We start from the raw sequence: 21,313 nt of genomic DNA, 5'->3' as shown, positions 1-21,313 counted from the left end.
AAATGCATGTTTTCATGCTCATTTAAGCCTTTTTTCTTGTTCAGTGCAGGAAAGTTTAGCCATCGTTCAAGGACAGAGCGCAAAGAGGAACCTTCGTTATCCTCTTGTTCTTACAGGGGAATGAAAACACCGTCGGACTGATGTGGGCGTGCGTCAACAAGCTTCCTGTTTGGAAGATAAACGACTGGCTCGTGTGTTTGTAAGTTTCTAACACCCTACGTTGTTTCAGTACTTTCTCTCAAACGCTTAAATTCATAATTAAGCACTTAAATAAGTGCTGCATTTAGCCTCCAACGCTAACGTTTAACTTGTGCCTGCTAAGTTAGCTAACGTCGCTGTTAGCTACGGTATAACTTTTCATTTTAGAGCGTAACGTTGGTAGTTTTAGTCATAGACATATAAAGAGTAGATGCCGCATCGAACGTTGGGCCGCGAGAAATGCGGCCGCCATCTTGGATCGGTCCTTCTCCCAGATCAGTTCTATGAGTGACTCGTTGAGCCTCTGAGTTGAGCAGCAGAAGGAACAAGATGCCAGAGCCCTGTGCAGCGTATTCCTGCTCTAATCTAATATTACAATATTACAATTCATAATCAGTACGGTACAGTACAATTTTAAACAATTAGACATAAATCCATGCATTTTTGAATGTTATAGTGAGTCCCTCAGGCTGTGGCAGGTAGATAAATATTTAGCTGCCAGAGGAGCTGCTGTCCCTTATTATATTATTATTATCTTGTCACAGTAGAGGCGTGGAGATTAGCCTCTGTGGGAATGTTAGTTAATTTACCCCCGGCCAGATGTGTGTGTGTGTGCATGCCTGTGTAGATATGAAAGGAGAAGCAGGGAGGAGAGGGGTTGTCGTACATGTGGTCCAGTGTAAATGGTTGCACATTTCCAGCAGTAGGTCAGCGGAGGATGTGCTGTGGTTTCATGAGAGGAAGATACTTCAGAGACAGTTCATCTCAGGTCACCTCAGATATTCTCAGTTTTGTTTTTTTTAAATATTGAACATGACTTTGAGATGAATTATGAGATAATTTTTCATGTCATGTCACTTTTTTTTTTAAAGTTTAGACTATCAAAGGAGAAGTGACAGAATCTGACCAATATCCTTTGCTGTTAAACTGTTTCATCAAACAGGAGCAACATGATGTGGGGTTTATTATAAAGAATGAATCAGAGATTTACGAGGCAGGCGTGAACATGTATTTCCACTCTGTGCCCGATATTCTCACAGCTGAACTAAATGTTCCACACATTTTGACTTGGTTCTCCACATCTCCACTTAAAGCAGGACGAACGTCACATGTTTGTAAACCAGAGCTGATGAGTCCAGGCTGTTTTAGTTCAGTTGTACCACAGAAGTTGAAACAGTCTGAAAAGAAAAAATCATACATTTATTTAACTAAGGAAAAATCTTAAATGGTTTGTATAATTTAAAATGGATATTACTGAACTATGCCCCGTGTTTTTGTTTGCACATTAAATACAATTACTACATCATTAAAATATGTAATAAAGAAGACATTCACATAATTAGACCTTGCCTAAAAACAAAGGACACAGTCATTTTAGATACTATACAAAGTACTCCTCCAACATCACTGTCTTTACCAATTAGAGCTACACTCTCATTGGTAACTGTGCAAGAACAAAACAGTGTGAAAATGATCGATTTAACAAAATTTTATATATATTTTTATACCACACACACTCGCTCAAATGTGGACCCTCCCTCTCCTCTCCACTACCACGACTATTCGACTGGCAGAGCATGGATCATTTCTGAATATTTATTAACATATAGGGTTCGGCTCTTGTTTTTGTTTTTTAGTGCTTTAAATGAAAGTGTGTCTGTTTGACTTGTATTTAGATGTGTCCAAAATGTCATCTCTCTCTCTCTGACCTAATTGTATTGATACTCTTGATTTATATGTATTTTAATTTTCTCTGAGTGTGTGTGTGTGTGTGTGTGCGTGCGTGTGTTTGTGTGTGTGTGTGTGTGTGTGTGTGCGTGTGTGCGTGCGTGTGTTTGTGTGTGTGAGAGAGAGAGAGAAAGAGAGAGAGTGAGTGAGAGAGAGATTTATGTATTCATGTATGAAATATAGCCTATTAATACTCTATAAATGATTTATCTTGTTGCGTTTATATTTATAGTGTTTGTAAAACACCTACCATACATCACATATATCATATATCAGAATATTCTATTACTGTTAATCCCACTGTGAATATTAAAATACGCTGAACCGTGTCCTGTCCTTACACTGAGTGGAGCGGGCGACCGGGCCAAGATGGCGGCTCCACCGCTCGTCAGCGCCAATAGGCCCAACGTTCGATGAGGCGTCTACTCTTTATGTCTATGGTTTTAGTAACCTGACGTTAAGAATAAAGTGTTAGCAGATGTGATAAGGATAGATTTGGCATAACACATCATTCTGTCTACAATAGCAAGTTAGCGTTACGTGTCACCTGTTTTTGAAACGGCATTTGTCAGCTTAACTTCGCATACCGTTACAAAGGTTGATCTGAAGCGGAGGCGCTGCCCTGCTGTAACTTGTGCTCTGATGTGCATTTTGTTTTTAGGTAACGTTAGTGACTCACGAGAGTTGCGAAGAGCGGATGAGCCATGCCTTTCCTCCATGGGTTTCGCAGGATCATATATGAGTATCAGCCGCTGGTAGATGCTGTCATGTGTGCTGTCGGACTGGAGGAAGGAGACGGTAGTCATGAAGACAGGTAATGCTCGATCGATCGATCGATTGATTGGTTATTTAGTTGTGTGCAGAATTTAAATCCAGTATGTATTACCAGGCATTAAGTCTCTTTAGTAAGCATTACAACAGAGTAGGGGTGTAACGGTGCACTAAAGGCACGGTTCGGTACATACCTCGGTTTTGAAGTCATGTATCATGGTAAGGTTCATAGTAAAAGGGTGAAAAGTTAAAGGGAACTAACATAAGTTTAATTAGTAAACAATTAAACACACCAATTAATCAGCTTTGAAACAATTGTCAGTATGAAACATTCAATAAAATACAATAGAATAAAATGTATAACAGATGTAAAAATACTGCTGCAATTCTCCAATAAATTAAATACTTCTTAAATAATTGCAACTGCAGCATTAACTTAGGTTATGGCATTTGCCCGTTCTGAATTCTCGGGCAGGGGTTGTTGAAATAGTGTTGGGAGCTGGGTTTGCACAGCTTGTTTTATTTTTCCACAGCAACAGCGATGGTAACACCTGGATGGTCCCTTTTTTAAATGTGTGCATGTTCATAATTAACCTGCAATCTGAAGTTATCACACACTTGGGATTTGAATTACAGGGGGACGTCTGCCAGCTTCGGTATCATGTTGTCGTTCGGCACGCAGTTCGCTCTTTGTTTGCTAGAAATCGATCCACACAGTCGCACTCGCAGGGGTGCGGGGCGTCCTGTGCTACTGCCGCTGCTTGCTCTGCTCCTCTCACTTGCTGGCTGCAGAGCAAGAGGATAAACGGTCTGGAGGGAACTCTGACTTTAAGCTTTAAGTTCTGCACCTTAAACCAATACTGTATGTTCACCATATTAAAGCATGTATGCCATATTAACATAATAACATATTTACAACCGTGACGGTTCGGTGCAAATACATGTATCGTTACACCCCTACAACAGAGTAACAGAGGAAATAAGAATAAAAGTGTTGCTAAAATTACATTTTATTTGATAAATCACAGTGGAAAAAAATTAACTTCTCTTCATTTCTGATTGATAATTGTAAAATGTAGTCCATTTTATTTACTGTTCAATTGTGTGTAACAGTTTGTAGTCCAATCACAGTGTTATTGCTGCTGTGAGTACAGAATGCATTTGATAGAAACCCTGGCGGTACTTCATACAGTTTGACTGAAACAGTTCATTCTTGTGTCCAGAGTCAGAAGACCTGAGGATGAGTCTGTTGTTTGTGGCTCTCTAGCAGAGCTTCTGGAGCGGGAGTCCCAGTCAGAAGTGTTTTTGGAAGGCATCAGCTATGCTCTGTTTAAGATGGCAGAGAAGGGGCTGGTGTATGTAGCTGAAATCCTCCTGCGCCATGGAGCTGATCTAAACTTTGAAGGTGAGAAGATAATTGGTGCTTGGGGCTGTAAATACACTGTACACACTGTTCTCTGACTGACTTAAATGTGAATATTTTCTGGTTTACTCCTCCTATGACAGTAAACAGAATATCTTTGAGCCGTGGAGACATTTGAGGACGACATCTAGACTTTGGGAAACACTGATCTGCATTTTTCACCATTCTAAAGGACAGACAACTAATCGATTAATAGAGATAAACAGCAAGATTAATCGACAATGAAAATATATCATTCGTTGCTTGCAGACCTATACTGCACTCGATCCCACTTGTCCTACAGTGCACCATGCATAACGCAGCATCCCTGTGACTCTGAGGCTACAAAGGGCTTGTTTGTAAGTTCAATTGTATGCCCATTTGAGTCATAGGTGTTGATTATTTTAAACAAGAATACTATTTTGTTCTCTTGGCAAACTAAGTGCAATACTTTCACTAGAAATGGTTTTATTTGGTCATACTCCCACATGCCTTTTTCACTTCTTACACAAGGAACTGCATATTGTTCATTGAGCAAGTTGTCATCTATATCCACTTGAGAGAATAAGTCTCCCTTTAGCAAACTGCAACGGAAAGTGCGGCATAACTTGCGGCTGTGATAAAACCTGCCAGGGCTCAGCCAGATTCTGCTGTGATGACCTCTGCTGGCAGTAAAAATGTCTTTCCCCAGGGACTTAATTAGGGGAGCGTAGCAGAGGCTGCTTCATTCATCATTCACATTTCTTGAATGCCTCTTTCCAGCAAGTTAACACCGACAAATTCTCACACATAGTGTGCAAAAAATGTTCACGTTCCTCTATTCTTTTTCAAGCATTTGTCATCATTTGCCTTCGTGTTTAAGAATAGCTTGTGCCACTTATTCGATAGGCACTGTGCTGAAGCAAGAGCTTATACGTAGAGTTTTGATAGTTACTAGTCGCATATGTGGAATTTAATAATCTGTAATATTTATACATAAAAGAGAATTTGTCAGTAATATATTGACACATGCAGTTTGTAATGATCAGGTGCAGTTGTGTTACATGTAAAACTGAGAATTAACTTGGTAGGATTTATTATCTGCTCTGTTAAAACAATGATATGAAAAGATGATGAGAATTTACTACACTAGAGATAAAAAAAAAAGTATATGTTTTATGAGACTCCTTATGACAATAAGTAGCTGGTCCGCCAGGGACTAAATAAAGGTGTGCTTTCTAAAAGACATGGACAGAAGCAGCGTGACTAGAAATGACAGCAAACTGTATCTCACCACCGTTCTTAGTTATATGGCCCTGATCTGTTTCTTAAAAGTGGAAAGCTCTAAGTACTGGTATGAGTGCACCCAGATCGCATTAAGATCAGATCACATCACTGATCACATTTGGGGGTTGTCTTGAGACACATCTGACCGCATTGCAGGGTCGCTTACTCAGCTGTAAGCACAACTGAGTACTCATTCACTGACTTTGTGCTAGATGTCTGAGCCACAGGTAGCTCTGTGTGTTTTGACAGTTTTTGAAGTAGCCACTGAGAGTGAATCTTAGGTTCTGGATGTTGTCGTTGTCGCCCTGCACTTATTCAGCTCTCTGGAGTTCTTCCGCAGTTGTCTGAAAAAGGAAGCCTGAGTGGCCGCGGATGGATGATAACCTTATTTATAGGTTCATAAAATGTACCTGAATTCATGAATATGTAGGATACCTCGCTGCAGAAATTCCTGTCTTGTCCTTTCTTTATATATTCTCTTCTCTTCTTCTAACACTCTCTCTCTCTCTCTCTCTCTCTCTCTCTCTCTCTCTCTCTCTCTCTCTCTCTCTCTCTCTCTCTCTCTCTCTCTCTCTCTCTCTCTCTCTCTCTCTCTCTCTCTCTCTCTCTCTCTCTCTCTCTCTCTCTCTCTCTCTCTCTCTCTCTCTCTCTCTCTCTCTCTCTCATATTACACACACGGATACAAACATATCCATTGGGGTAGGGGCCAATTTGCCAACATAGCATTTAAAGATACTACATAAAGAAAATCTAGCATTATCACATATCTTCATCAGTCTGATTTATATTGAATCTCTGTGATAAAACTAAATTTGTTCAATATGAATATTTGTTTCTACTCTCCAGACCCAGTGTCTTACTACAATCCTCTCCATATAGCAGTTTTGAGGAACAAGCCAAACATGGTGAGGCTTCTGGTCGGCCTCGGAGCAAACACTGAAAAGAGAGACAGGGTGAGGAAGCTGTCCAACATGAATGTATGCCCTCTCTTGTTCTTGTGGTACAATGTTTTCTTACCATTTAATATAAATAATATAAATGTTACTTGGTAGATCCATGAGAGCAGTCCTTTGGATCTGGCCAGTGAGGAGTCGGAGAGGGTCTCCTGCCTGCTCACCCTGCTGGACCTGGGCGCTGATGTGAATGCAAGGGATAAACATGGTAAACATTTCGGGCCTTATTCAAAAAATGTTAATTCTTTCACACTGTCGTTCAAAACTGATTGCTTTTGTCTTCACAGGAAAAACACCTCTGCTCCATGCTTTGGCAAGCAGTGATGGACTCACTGTGAACAACATAGAGAACATCCAGCTTCTGCTTCAGAGAGGTACTAACTGTGAAACACACTTCATCTTCACTTTTCCCTCTTGTTCACTTTTGGTCATTTCAAATACCCCCTTAAACAGGATCACAGTCAAACCACTGCATTAAGAAATATGTTAGTGTGCATACCTGCCCACCTGTATGCATTTTGATATCAAGGCAGACGGTCAGTGGTTGTCAGGCTAGAATATGCACATACAGCTTTTAACACAGGTGACAATGGAGCAGAACAAATACAGGGGGCCCTCATGTACAGTAGACTTCATATAGTAATTTTAAGGTACTTTCAACCAGTGTATACCAAAATAAAACAAAGTAACATACACTAAGAATTTTCTCTTCTTTCTGTCGATAACATCAAAAAAAAAATGGAATATATTGTCCAAGTATTTAACAAAAAATATGAGTTTGTGTAACCTCATCCGTCAAATGTTTTTATTTAGTTGAAATCAAAATTAATTTAAATTTTCTATAAGTATGCCACTGTAAGAAGGTCATTAGTGAGTATGTGAAAAGATAGGGATACTAACTTTGTGTCTACTGATGGTAAACAGAACATGACAATATAACCTGGAGAGTTCCTTTTTTTACAGGAAGCCAAACTGGGGCTTTGGTGTTGACAGACGTGGGCGTTCACTAGCCAGAGAGGGTGTAATTGATAAATATTGTGTATAGACAAATTGTCTCATCATTTCAATGACACTATCAAAGGCACATGTGCTGTAATGTGCACATAACAGTAATACATGGGGGTATCACTATTAAGATTCTGAATTGAAAATCATTCGAAATGCGCTTACGATTTCAACCTTGGACATCAAAAGCAGGATCTGCAATTCTCCCTGTATTTTTTTTCTTGTCACTCCCTCCTACTTGTTCCATTGCGCGTGTGAAAAAAACCCCACCCTCCTTTGAAACACTTTAAAGACGACACGGCGTAGCTTAGGGATGGACCATATGGCCCAAATACACAAGTGCCATACGTCACCTCAGGAAACACAACTATGGTAGGATGTATTCACAGAAACCATTAGGCTTGAGTGGGAAGATCTGGTGTTTTTTTGCAGGTGAGGAAACTCCAACTGTCATCTAATTGCTCTTCCTTTTTGTTCCCAATTGACTTGTTGTTGGAGAAATGTAGAATATACCATGATATCTTAAATATGTGGGTTTACATGTGTGAGTGGAGAGATGTCTGTCTCCTCTCTAATGTGTGTACAAGGGGTTTATTATGCCAGCGCCATAACAGATAACAGGACATTGGTCCTTGTGCTATAATATGTGATGCACTTTAGGTTTGCCTGTGTCCATGATCATGTACACATGTGGCAGAAAATTATCTGATCGGATTTGTTCTTATTAAACCATATATTAAAGTAAGGTCAACGGAGGCCCTGGAGTTATTTCTTCATTCATCATCTGAAAGGATCATCAATAGTACAAGTTTTCTTCATCACTGGTGAAATAAGTTATTGTTATTACATTTAAAATAAATTATTTAAATTTGACCATATGGCCTTAGTGGGGAACATCCCAAAAAAAAAAAAATATGGAGATTCATGGATTTGGAGAATGATGACGACCCCAGCAGTTATCGGGTTTCAGTTTTGATCACATATTCGGTTCTAAGTGATGCTTTCTTCTCTACAGGTGCTGATGTTAATGCTGCTACTGTAGACGGCGAAACAGTTGAGTCCTCGTTGGTGTTTCTAATTAAGGAGGCTCTGGAAGCCGGTGTGGAGGACGCTGCGAAGATCGGCAACTTCTGCTTGAAAACCACACAGCTACTGCTGTCTCACGGCGTGGACCCTAGCTGCTGTCTGAATGAGGATGGGGAGCCCTCCCTGACACAGACAAGCCTGGAGCACTTTGACCTGCTCTTCCCTCTGGCTGTGCTCTTAATCCAGAGCGGAGCCTCTTTGGAGTGCTCCTATCACGGCGACTCTTGCTGGTCATTTTACAGCCTCCTTTTCCAGCGGCTCCAAACAGCCCTGCAGCAGTGCTCTGATCAAAGTCACGCCTCTGAGTTGCTGGAGCAAGCTGAGGTGTTGCTCGACATGGCCAGGGTAGATGACCCTGTGCTGTATCTGCCTCTCACGCTGGAGCTCCCTGTACCCGGTCGGGACCCGCAACCCTATGCTCAGGCTCTGGTAGACCTGCACAACCGTGTAGTAGACGACGAAGCGAGCCCTCCCGCTCTGAGATGCCTTTGTAGGGCATTCATAAGGAGCCACCTAAAGCCTTCTCCCCTGAAAGACAAAGTCAAAGCCTTGCCTTTACCAGACAGACTGAAGGACTTTATTCTTCCTGAGCACACATATACCCCAAAGCCTGGCTGGGACTGCTTCAAGCCCCAACATAGCCAGCGCTGACGATATAAGCTAGTCAAAGTCTAGTTTTTGTTCTACCTAACACATCTTAATGGAAAGACTGAACAGGCCTGTAATAATTTATACAAAAAAGTCTGATCATTTGTCTAAAATCAACCAAACCATAGAGGCCTTTGTTTAATTCACATTGTTGTTGTAGGGGCCAAATTTCCAGACAAATGTTTGTATGTTTACTTCGAGACATAAAGTGATGTCTGTAGTAATTAGCCTGTGAGTTGTTTTCTAAGTTTTCATTGTTATGGTTAAACTGCTGTACAGTTCAGTGAATCATATTAATGCGTGAAGGGAGTCGCAGTACAAAACAAAAGCCACCAGATGGCAGTGTTGCTCCTGCATCGCAAAAGCCTCTCAGATGTCAGGGTCAAAGATTTAGTTATTCACAGTGCAGCCTATTAAAGTTGTTCCAGCGCAGTAGGCTCCATCTATATTTCATCTCCTCAACATGATGATGATGGTGGTGTATTACAGAATTTGTGTATCTTCTCGCTGAACATGAATACGGACCAATAAAACAGTCCCGTACCTCATCAACGGTGTCCTGATTCTATACGCTAATATCAGTTTTATTTTCAATTTTACGTCTGTTAATATGTTACAGCTTGTTACTGACCAGGTAGTGGCAGTGCAACGCTGACTGTGACGCTCAAACTCCCTGGTTTCCTCTTTACAGGGGAATAATTGTTTCTCCCTCATCATTGTGTTCATACACCAAACATCAGTTGAATGAATGCTCAAATCAAGAAATTGGAATATAATGCTACAACATAGCGCAGAGCCTATAGATGTTTGGACACGGTTTCACTGTGGCATAATGTAGCTGCAGTGGCTGCTGGTGTGGAAAGTTTTACCAAGCATTCTTAACGCTGGTGTTTAAATTCAGATGAATTTAGGGCCCCTTCCCTCTTTTTTACTCCCTCACATATACAAAACCCATTCTTCACGTCCTTCTTTGGTAATAAAGTGCCTGAAAGAAACATATTACAGTGGTATGGCTACCCCATAGGGCACATATGTGTTTGCATCCGTCCTTGTGTGTGTTTGTGTGTGTGATTGTGTGTGTGACGAGGAAACTAAATAGGACATTGTGTTACACAACTAACCCCTTCCTGACATTGCTGAAGCTGGAGTGGCTCCAAGGCTTGCAAGCGCTCCAGCTCCTCTTGGTTATCTAGGTCACAGCCTCTGAGGAGAAGAGCCTCAGCAGCAGCAGCAGCAGCAGCCCTGCATGACACACGCTTCACTCTCCTGTCTGTCTGAATCTCTTGACAAAACCTCAACACTGGCCCTGGTCGAATGAAAGAGAGAGAAAGAGAGAGAGAGGGAGGGACAGAGAGGGAGGGAGGGAGGGGGATGCAGGAGGCAGAACAGTGAAAAAAAAGAAGTTAGAGAGACGGCATATGTGGAGTGGTTGTGGGAGCACTCATGGAGGACACATGGAAATGGCAACGTTGGATTACATTTATACAATACACTAGCTGCAGGAACATAATCCACCCTACCAACAATCACAACGCTGGAAAAAAACAGCCTCTTCTTCCATAGAGTCCAATCCCTGCTTGTAGAAGGTGATAGAATAGAGATAGTGGGGGGAGGGCTAAGGCAGTCTCCATCCAGCATTTATTGGAAAACAGTGCGAGTGAAGCTTGGTACTGAAATTAGTTATTGATCTATTCTCTCCCTGAAGCCCACGGGTCTTTCCCACCACACCTGCTCATTCTCTCATAGCCCTTCTTTCACTGCAACCCATTGTATCGTTCAGCAGTTGCTTCGAGCTTCTGCATGCTCTTGCTGTTGTTCTGTTATTGTCTTCAAATCATCCCACCATACGGAGAAGTCTTTCCAAAATAAGATCCTGTTAAGAACGGGATGTTTACTAGAAAAGTTTGATGTTCACAAACAAACAATTTTGATGGGTTTTTGGAGAAAAGCACACGGCTCCAGACTTTGGTTGACGAAATAACACTTTTAAATGCTTTTATAGTCAATGAAGTAATTACAAAATGGACCTTTTTGTGATTGCTTTACTCCACTTTAACATTTTGAAATGAGAACTTTATATAGCATGCATTGTATGTGCCCCCTCTTTATTTGAAATTCTTTCTTTCAATTAGTTTCTTTTAGCTTCTCAAAAGTATCCATACTTTGATTTTTTTCCCCCGATACGACATGTTTAAAACATATCTCTTAATTATAGAACGAAGCTTTTTTAAAAAGATTTTAAAATCAATTAGTCACATTATTACAAATGTGTATGTGTTCAGTGACTTTATCTGTTCCAGGTTCTGTATGCAGAGTTTTCTTTTTTTTTTTTTTTTAACAATTTTGTGTGCCTTGGAACTTTTTTACCAGTGATATTGAATATGCTTTTTATACCAGCATTGTGTCAAAGCTTAAAATTCTCCTATCCCGATAACCTTAATTTCATCACGCAACCTATTTTTCCATGTTAAACAACCAAGTATGATTTTGAATTCCCAATTTTTCATGGTCTTTACCCCTGACTCCCTGACGTCATCTTCTTCTACTTCGGAAAAAATAAAATGCAGTAAAAGGTAATGTAACACCAGATAGTAGAGTATTTTATTATATCATTCATAAGTGAGGCTACAGTAAGGAACAAGGCTCATTCGTGAGCTCAAAATTACCTGCTGCAATGCAGCCATGGGTATAAAAGCTGGAAACTAAAACCATTTTTTATTTCATAAATTTGGACAATAACAGCTTTACTTTGGATATCCTTGAAATGATTTTAAAAACAATGCTGTTTTTTGTTGTTGTTCATGTCGGTGCTTGTTGGCTGGGTTCCTAGTCTGGCCCTAACCTTTTCATTAACCACTGCGTCACCAACTGAAAGACCCAGTGGTCTATAGCAAGCCTTTTCTTCTATAGAGCGCAGCCTGTATGCAGAATGTGCATCTCCTTGTCTTTCAGTAGACATTGTCTAGACACGGGATGATTGCAGACATCACTGAACACTCAGCTGCTGCCTGAAACCTCATGGGAGTGGATGTGGACTTTGGAGGGAAATGGCCATCAGTCAGGGAAGGGGTCATGCTCGCACCCCTTTAGATTGCGTGTTTATGTCCATACATCTATGTGCTGGATGTGTTTGCTGGTTGTTAAGGCAAGCATGGATTCAGCTCTGTGTGTGTGTGCGTGTGTGTGTGCGTGTGTGCGTGTGCGTGTGCGTGTGTGTGCTTGTGTGCGTGCGTGTGTGCGTGTGCGAGAGAAAGAAGGAGCGTAGACATTGAAGCACAGTGTTCATAACCGCAGATGTGGTGACTTCATCCGAAAAAAATGTTCCCTGTCCTATTGCTCTGCTAGCGTTGATGGAGCTCACCAAAAATGAATGGCTGTTTATGCTAAGAAGAATAAAAACCATCTTTCACTGGATGGCAACATAGTCTGCACTCCCATACAGCATATTTTATCTCCTATATAACATTATTGTTGTTTAGCCCAGGCACTGGGCTAAGGCACTGTGTGTGTGCCAGGCACTGTGTGTGTGTGTGTGTGTGTGTCTGTGTGTGTGTGTGTGGGTGTGTGTCTGTGTGTGTGTGTGTCCGTTCGTCCGTCCGTCCGTCCGTCCGTCCGTCCGTTAGTCTCTGAGAGATGGTCACCGGGTTCACTCAGGGCATAGGACTAATCTCAGTGGGGGTGGATGGATGCAGGATAACTGAATCCTGTTGGGGCAGGCCACCTTCTCATTCTGCTCCAGGTGTTGGTTCCTCCTTTAAACCGACACATAACTGACTGTTGTGCTCACCAGCTTTTGTAGGACTGTCTTTGCTTAATGCTTATATTGAAGGGTTTGTGTGTGTTTTTCTTTGTTAGCTAGTTAGAAAATAGAGTGACATTGTCTTTTGCACAATTACGCTACTTTTTTTACCCACTTTTATACTTAAAAAACACATCTTTTGCCGAATGTGTTTCACTAAATGCCCGTAGTTTTTGTTAATCTTAGGTGTTTTCCAAATAACCGCTCCGACAAGTAAAGTAACCATACTGCTCTAAGTAACCATACTGCTCACTCACACTAGGATTAACACAAAGCAGTTCTTGCTCTTTTAGGGGGAATCATTTTAAAGAGACGTACATTAAAAAGTTACGGTTCCGTACTCCGACTCCTATTTTAGAAGCACACAAATCCACCACCCTCTACATTTCTACAACTGACGCCATTTCACAGAAATTCCAGACAACTGGCGCCTGAGCTCTGCCTCAAGAAGGACATGATGAATAGGACACACCCTTGGTATGCTAGTGAATGGTAGAATATATGGCACACTGCAGTGTTACTGCCTAGATTCATTACAGCCTCTCGTCTCAGCTCTTTAGAGTGTCGTTTTCCCTGCTTTTCTCCCCTGCGTTTCATGCTGCTCGCCTATTTTTAAAAGCTTGAATTTGAGTGAAATGCACTGAGGCACCAGTAAGGCGAGCTACAGCTCTTTCCAGCGCTGGTTCCTGATCCACCTCTTTGTTGTGGTCTATGCATGCCTGCTCTAGTCACATGACTGCGTTTCTATGGCAACTCGGGTTTGAGTAATCATTTGCGTTACGACCTTTATTCCCTTGAGGAAAGGGGAGGGGGAGGTTAGACTGAGCCTGTAGAAAGAGGGAGCAAGAGGAAAGTGAAAAGACAGGCAGAAGGGGAGCGGTGGAGAGGCACAGGGAGAGAAAATAGGCAGAAACGAGCGGCTGTGGAGGGAAAATTCTGCTCTTTCTTGCCTTTATATTTCGCATTTGATCTTATTTCTCTTCATACCACGTACAATTTCTACCTCACCTTATTCAGTAGTTGGGGGAGCAGAGAAGAGAGCCTGCCACTAACCACTGGGTTGTACTTCAGTTTCACCATAATATCTTTTGGGCTGTGACTCACTTTGTGACTAGGACAGGGGAGTGAGGTAGGAGAGGCAGCAAGCATGTATGCTTCATAAGGGTCTACACACACACACACACACACACACACACACACACACATACCCCCCCCCCCCCCCCCCCGCCGCCGCCACACACACACACACACACACACACACACACACACACACACACACACACACACACAAACCTCCCCTTCACTTCTTCTCAGAGGAAAAGCAGTACTGTGCCACATGTGCAAGTCTCAGCAGAAACAGATTCTGTATGTTCCTGTTTCTTGCTCTCCCGGCTGTGTTGTCATGGTTACCGAGCTAGTCCACCAAGGCACGCAACTCCTCTATCTGTCTCTCCCTCCCTCTCTCTCTCTCTCTCTCTCTCTCTCTCTCTCTCTCTCTCTCTCTCTCTCTCTCTCTCTCTCTCTCTCTCTCTCTCTCTCTCTCTCGCCACCGTTGGGTGATTCAACCCATCAGTTGGGTTGTGTCATCTCCTAGATAGAGTTTCTAGCACCCACATCTCCTAAATGGAGTTTTTCAGTTTGGACTTGTGTTGCAATTGGATTCTAGTTTGAGAAAAGTGAATAATTGTGTGTGTGTGTGTGTGGGGGGGGGGGGGGGGATACACGGGTGGGTCTTTTTGCGGGTGTCTTTTACCAGCAGAAGGGGGATCCAGCATTGACAGGAGGTTGGTTCGACCGGGGGGCTGGTGATAGACACTTTGGGGGTTGTGTGGAGGTGGTGCTGGCTGCTTCCAGGTGCCTGCGACTGGGGCTGAATATGAATGAGGGGCCCCGGTTCTCCAGAGATGGCGGCTGGGGAGAGAGCTGCTAAAACCAGAGACCAGTGGAGCCTGGATGGTTGAGAGGCCCCCACAAGCTGCTGACAGGAGCTGAAGCTAGCCATCACGTTAATTAGCGTTTTTACTCTAGCAGCGGCGAATAGGGGGAGTGGGTTATAGAGGGATGTGGGGGTGGTATATGACTCATAGACACAGTATGGTTTATTCATGATGGAGGAAGGGGATGTGTGTGTGTGTGTGTGTGTGTGTGTGTGTGTGTGTGTGTGTGTGTGTGTGTGTGTGTGTGTGTGTGTGTGTGTGTGTGTGTGTGTGTGTGTGTGTGTGTGTGTGTGTGTGTGTGTGCGCGTGTGTGCGTGTGTGCGTGTGTGCGTGTGTGCGTGTGTGTGTGTGTGTGTGTGTGTGTGTGTGTGTGTGTGTGTGTGTTGATCACTGATTGGCACAAAGCCAAGATATTATGTCTGAATATACCAGGCATTCATTTTTATTTTCATTTAGTTTTTTTCCTATAATTTTACAGTACACACTGAAGTGAAATCCTTTTGTTTGAAAGTAGATCTGTGGTTTTTTAATTGTAATGTTACACACCACATGCTCAGACATTGGGGCCGTTACATTGTTGATTTATTTCTGTTTCTACTGTTACCAAGACATTATTGATCACCGGCTTTTGAGGCCCTGTCTGGGAAGCATCAGACTGATGAAATGGGTTATGGGTGCCTCTCTCATAGGTGACCTGACCTTGTCTCCTCCGCTTCAGCCCCTGACAGTGATCCTCACCCCCATGAGGGATGCGCACGATCGATAGATTGGTCTTTTACCCACACCAATCACCAAGGGCTCCCCACCAGGTCGAGCAGAGCGGAGGAGCTGCTGCTGCAAAATAAAGAACATTCCAGAAGAAGCGTCTCCTCCTCAGTCTCTGGCTTGCTTCATGCCAGAGCAGGGATGCAAGAGGCTTGTGTGTTTGTTTGTGTTTGTGTGTTTGTGTGTGTGTGTGCGTGTGTTTTTATGTGTGCGTGTGTGTTTGTGTGTGTGTGTGTGTGTGTGTGTATGTGTGTGTGTGTGTGCGTGCGTGCGTGCGTGCGTGTGTGTGTGTGTGTGTGTAAGAGAGTGTAAGGGGGGGTTACATTACAGCTATGCTATTGTCTAATTGTCTACTCTTATCATTAGTGACAACCATGACCTCTGTTATTGGCATATCTGCATTCTGCCTGCACTGCAGAGCCTCCACCACACTACTCACAGCGTTTTCTCTCCCAAGAGCGGCAGGGCCTATGCCTCATAAATACAAACACAATCTCTCCTACACCTCCTGACTGCAGGACAGGACTCCACACATATCTGCCCGTGGAGCGCAGCCCATTTGCATACATATTAAAGTGACGCCTCAGAAAAAAGGAAGAGAGAGAAAGGGGAGGGTGGTGGGGGGGAAGAGAGCGGGTATATGCAAACAAGGCTTTCATCTAATATGCAAGAACCGGCATTGCTCTGGCATAAATCTGCATCTGAGCTCAGGCAAAGAGAGCGGAGCCCATTTGACAGTAAATGGGCTAGGGATGGCTGTCAGGCACAGGGGAACACTGTTACCCCACAGAGAACGGGAGCGATTGATCAGTATGGCATGTCACATATAGCATGAGCTACAAGGTAACAATAGTACATGCCAAGTAAAGCCTATGGACGGTATTAGAGGAAAATAATGGGGGATAGACAGTAGAGCATGTCAGGAAAATATGGAATGCTTAAAGGAAAAGTTCAACATTTTGGGCTGTATACTTAGTTGTTTGACTTTTGTATGGAATGAACAAATGAGATCAAACATGCTAATTTGTGAAATTTAGAGGTGCTGGTAGACCCATTTTGTAACCTTCATACAGAAATTGACTGTTCCCCCTGTTTGCAGTCTTTATGCTAAGCTAAGCTAACTGGCTTTTGACTCCAGCGTCATATTTACTGTACAGGCATGAGAGCAGTATAGATCTTTTCATTTGACTCAAGGGGGAAAAAACAACATAAAAACATTCCCTAGTGTAATTAAAATATGTTTGCATGCTTAACAAAGATGGTGAATATCTAAACCTTAAACTTGCTAAACAGCATGTTAGCATTACCATCATGAGCATTTTAGCATGATGACATTAACATTAAATTAAAAAGTGCTGCTGCGTCTACAGTAGAGCCTTACAGACCCTCTAGCTGTAGACTATGGGGCTGCGGTCGATTAGTACAAAAAACTACAATCTATGCATATTCCTTTACAATTTCCTTGATTATGGAAATTGACATAAGGTCAAGGAAAGATGTGAAGGACAATTCATAAGGACTTAAGAAAAGAAAGTCGCATTGCATAGAGAATCCGGCTGCTCTTCCACGAGACTCCGTAATCGTGCAACAGCAGATGTTCTTTACGTGAGTCTGCCATGGTAAAATTACACTGTTCTGAAGATAAACTATTAAAAGTGCATCTTAGATACTTTGCTATAGGCTATATATAAACGTGGACAACCCGGTGAGAGATATTGCTTCATTACCAACTTCATTATTAGGTTGGAATTGAAATGAAACAGAGAAATACAAGCTACTCGTCACAAAAGGAGAAACAAAATGGTTGTCACATTGAGAACGGTTGCTCAGGCTCACAGCATGTCCACTATCCATTTCCTGGGCCTAGACCTTTGAATCTCGTTGACTGATCAATTGAAGATGTTAACAGAGTTGACAATTATGTCTGATATCAGGCAAGTCCACTCATATTTATTGACATGAACCCCAGATGGTATGATTGTATGAAATAAATTGTTGACACAGTCAGGGTAGCTGTTTTCCCCTGTTTCTAGCCTTTATGCTAAGCTAAGCTAACTGCCTGTTGGGTACTGCAACATATGTATCATGCAGACATTAAAGTATAGATCTTCTCATCTAACCTCTGGCAACAAAGCAAAAAAAATACTTATTTCCCCAAATGCTACTCATTCCTTTAAGAAGGCAAAGCATTAGTTCCAAAGCTACTTTGCTATATGTTTGCTGCACAACCCCCTTAACTTGTATTGAAATGTATACATTATTCTGGAACAAGCAGTTGTTAAACACTTCTCAAACATTTTTGCACAAGCGAAAGTAGAGCACATGATGGCAGTGCCAATGCAAAATAAAAAGTGCACACGCAAAACTTTACTTACTGACTTCAGAAACTGGAGTGCTGCCACAAGCTCTGGGTTTCCCCTAACTCTGTGAGTATTTCATGTCGGACACCCTTGAACTCCCTTTCCTGTTTTCCTGCCTGAGCATGTCGCATTGAAGCACACCATTCTGTCTGTACAGGTGATCTTACGCACAGGAAATGGAAACTCATGTGCATGTGTTGTGTATATGTCTGTGTGTGTGTGTGTGTGTGTGTGTGTGTGTGTGTGTGTGTGTGTGTGTGTGTGTGTGTGTGTGTGTGTGTGTGTGTGTGTGTGTGTGTGTGTGTGTGAGTGTGTGTGGGCGTGCGTGTGAGACAGTGTTGGAATGGCGGGTGGGGGGTGGGGAAGGGGGGGGTTGAAACAGGATATGTTGGGAATAACACAAAGCACAAAAAGTGTCACATGATCTGAAACACAGAGTTGATTTATTTGGCTTCAGAAAGAATCTGTTGCATGTGGTTTGGAGGAGAGAATGTTTGCCTTCTTCGCTCTCAGTGTGCTCAGACACAACACATGGAAACATTTTCAGAGAGGCCATGGGTCTGTGAAAAAAAAAGAAAAGCTCCAGACGTTTTATTTCTTCTCCCTCTTTTCGTAGCTTTTTTTCAGTTCTTTTCTTTTTTCAAACTGATTGAATTACATACATCTGCTTGCCACATGTAGAAATATCCCCGTAATGAATATGCGTGATGCACTCAGGGGTTGTGACGTGCAATTAGTAGATATGTTAATAGTTTATTTTGGTAAGAATCAGCTGTCAGAGTGGTGTACCAAGTGGTGGACTCTTCTCTTATTGTGTGCAAGTGTGGCATGGGTATATCAATGAACATCCTATTTAAAGCCTCTATTCCAGTCTGTAATAAATACACTTCCACTCACATGAGACAGTTGCAGGTCTGCTCCATTGTCTGCCATAAATATGCTGGAAGGGTTGGTTAAATATTGATAACACCAATTTTCTGCCCCCGCCAACACCCCACCCAACACACCCTCTCTCCATCACCACCACACACACAAACACACACCGACACACACCGACACACACCGACACACACACACACATCACAAACTCATACCAAACCCCTCCTTCTTTCTCTCCTTCTATCTCGCGGTTATTTCACCCTCACAGTAACCTTGCTTATGCATATTGCATATGTAAATAAAGCACCCCGCCTCTGAAGTAATTGTGTGCATCTTCTACAGAGCTGCATATCTCAGCGCTGCGTTTAAGAGGACGCACTTTGGAAAGACTGAATTCTCTTTGTTTATCAGGTGATTCTCTTTTCTGTCTGGACTCATCCACCAACTTCAGAACTATAGATTTATAGATTTTCTTTTTTTTTTTAAGTACCGGAAGAACACATTTTTGTAGAGTGAAGAAGGAGGAGGTAATGGGCGGGGCTGAGTCCCTTGTCCAGGATTTCTGGTACCTAAAGTCCTTTATCAACAAAAGTAGTTTGAAGTAACAATACCGTGTTGTATTTAGGTTGAATACTAATGCATAAACATAGTTTAAGCGTTTATTATCTTCTTAGATGAGAACATCTAAGTTTTTGGAGTTATTAAATTGGCCTGTACCATCATTAATATTTTGTTCATTTCAGCTCATAACATATAGTTAAATTCATTCATTCATTCATCTTCAACCGCTTATCCCGGGGTCGGGGTTGCGGGGGGTGCTGGAGCCGATCCCGGCTGACATTGGGCGTGAGGCGGGGTACACCCTGGACAGGACGCCAGTCTATCGCAGGGCACATATAGACGAACAGAGACAGACAACCACTCACACCTACGGGCAATTTAGAGTCATCAATTAACCTAACACATGTATGTCTTTGGATTGTGGGAGGAAACCGGAGTACCCAGAGAAAACCCACGCAGACACGGGGAGAACATGCAAACTCCACACAGAAAGGCCCCAGCCGGGATGCGAACCTGGAACCTTCTTGCTGTGAGGCGACAGTGCTAACCACTACACCACCATATAGTTAAATCATTGAACTATATTTAAACTGATTGTTCATATCAAAGTTACTGTACAGTGGTATGTTTCATGTCTTTGCAAAAACCTTCAGTGGCCAGTTGTAGACCTTTGTCAGTTTCTCTTTGTCAGTTGTAGGCCTATGTGTGGTTCATGTGAAGAAAAGAGTTTTCTCTGCTTAAAACCAAACATGTGAATACAGTGAGTCTTTATTACAGAGATAATGCACTGCAAAGAAATATCAATGGAAACACTGCACTATGCTATACTATATCATCACTAATACTATATGTAATGACCAGAAAAATAGAGACACCTGCATGATATCACTAGGATGTGCAGTTATGCCTTTGTTGAATTATGTAAGCTTCATTAGTTGTTTGCATGTTGCCTTAACTCTGTGGAACTTGTGGCAGCTGTAATTTTTGGTGAGGCTCTAGTGATCTACATTATTTGGAAGGTGTTTCTAATATTTTGTCTACATTGTTAAGCAAAAGACATCATTTAGACATGTTAAAATAAACATCAACATTAGGATGTACTACAGAACTGTTTTAATGGATAACTACAATGCACAAGGTAGTTTTGGGGTCATCTCTTATGTTACTTTACCATTTAAGTTCACATAGCCCATTTGTGAGAACTGTGTTGTTTTCTTTTAAATGTAGCATAAGTAGACTTAATATACCACACTTAATATAAAAAGTAGAAGTCCAAATGTCATGTATTGTGTCTATTTTTACGTTTCTTTGTGAAAACAAATCTACCTTGGACAATAAAGACTATCTATCCAGAAGTTGAAATCACAGTCTTAGGTTCAGCTTTAGGTTTTTTCTCTCATCAGTGGTATTGGGATTTTGAATGCAGCATTTTGTAGAGACATTAATAAATAAGAACACTACTCTTAAATTAAAGAACATCATATGTTTAATTTAGTTTTTAGTTTTTATATGCAAACATCAAATTGCATTCAGGACATTCAGCTTGACGCTCATCCTAAAATGGTACAGTAGATATAGTCAGTGTTATAACACACTATAGTATACTACACTATATAAATTACATTTGCTAGCATCTTGTTTCATTAAAGATATCATAGAGTTATCCTGCTCATATTTGTGTCAGACATTAAGAATAAAAAAATATGATACTACAAATGTATTCACCAAAGGCAGAAATTATGTGTTGTAGTCAATGCAAAATACAGTTTTGCAGTTTATTCAACCTTCAAATGGAAAGTTGGTTTCTCTACAATTATTTTTTTTTATGTACACTGAGATCCAAGTGGTCAATATCAAATTGGAGGACTGGTCAACTGAATAGCCCTATTATTTCCATTAGCACTGTTTGTCTTTTTACATTTAATCAGCTAAACCTTTATTGTCTCATGATCTAA

General features: G+C 41.8%; 1 protein-coding gene across 1 annotated transcript; it reads left to right on the top strand.

The window, feature by feature from the left end:
- Positions 1–171: 171 nt before the first annotated feature.
- On the top strand, positions 172–9,576 carry asb6 (ankyrin repeat and SOCS box containing 6). The gene is made up of 7 exons (XM_083912872.1): positions 172–199; positions 2,588–2,740; positions 3,921–4,102; positions 6,212–6,318; positions 6,418–6,526; positions 6,606–6,692; positions 8,339–9,576. The coding sequence occupies exons 2-7, from the start codon at positions 2,631–2,633 to the stop codon at positions 9,058–9,060; spliced, it is 1,317 nt and encodes a 438-aa protein (XP_083768998.1). The 5' UTR covers positions 172–199; positions 2,588–2,630; the 3' UTR covers positions 9,061–9,576.
- Positions 9,577–21,313: the final 11,737 nt, after the last annotated feature.

Source organism: Echiichthys vipera, assembly GCF_963691815.1.
Source record: "Echiichthys vipera genome assembly, chromosome: 4".
In the NCBI taxonomy this organism is placed as follows: Eukaryota; Metazoa; Chordata; class Actinopteri; order Perciformes; family Trachinidae; genus Echiichthys; species Echiichthys vipera.
The sequence above is the reverse complement of the archived record's forward strand: the minus strand, read 5'-3'. Positions and strand labels throughout refer to the sequence as shown.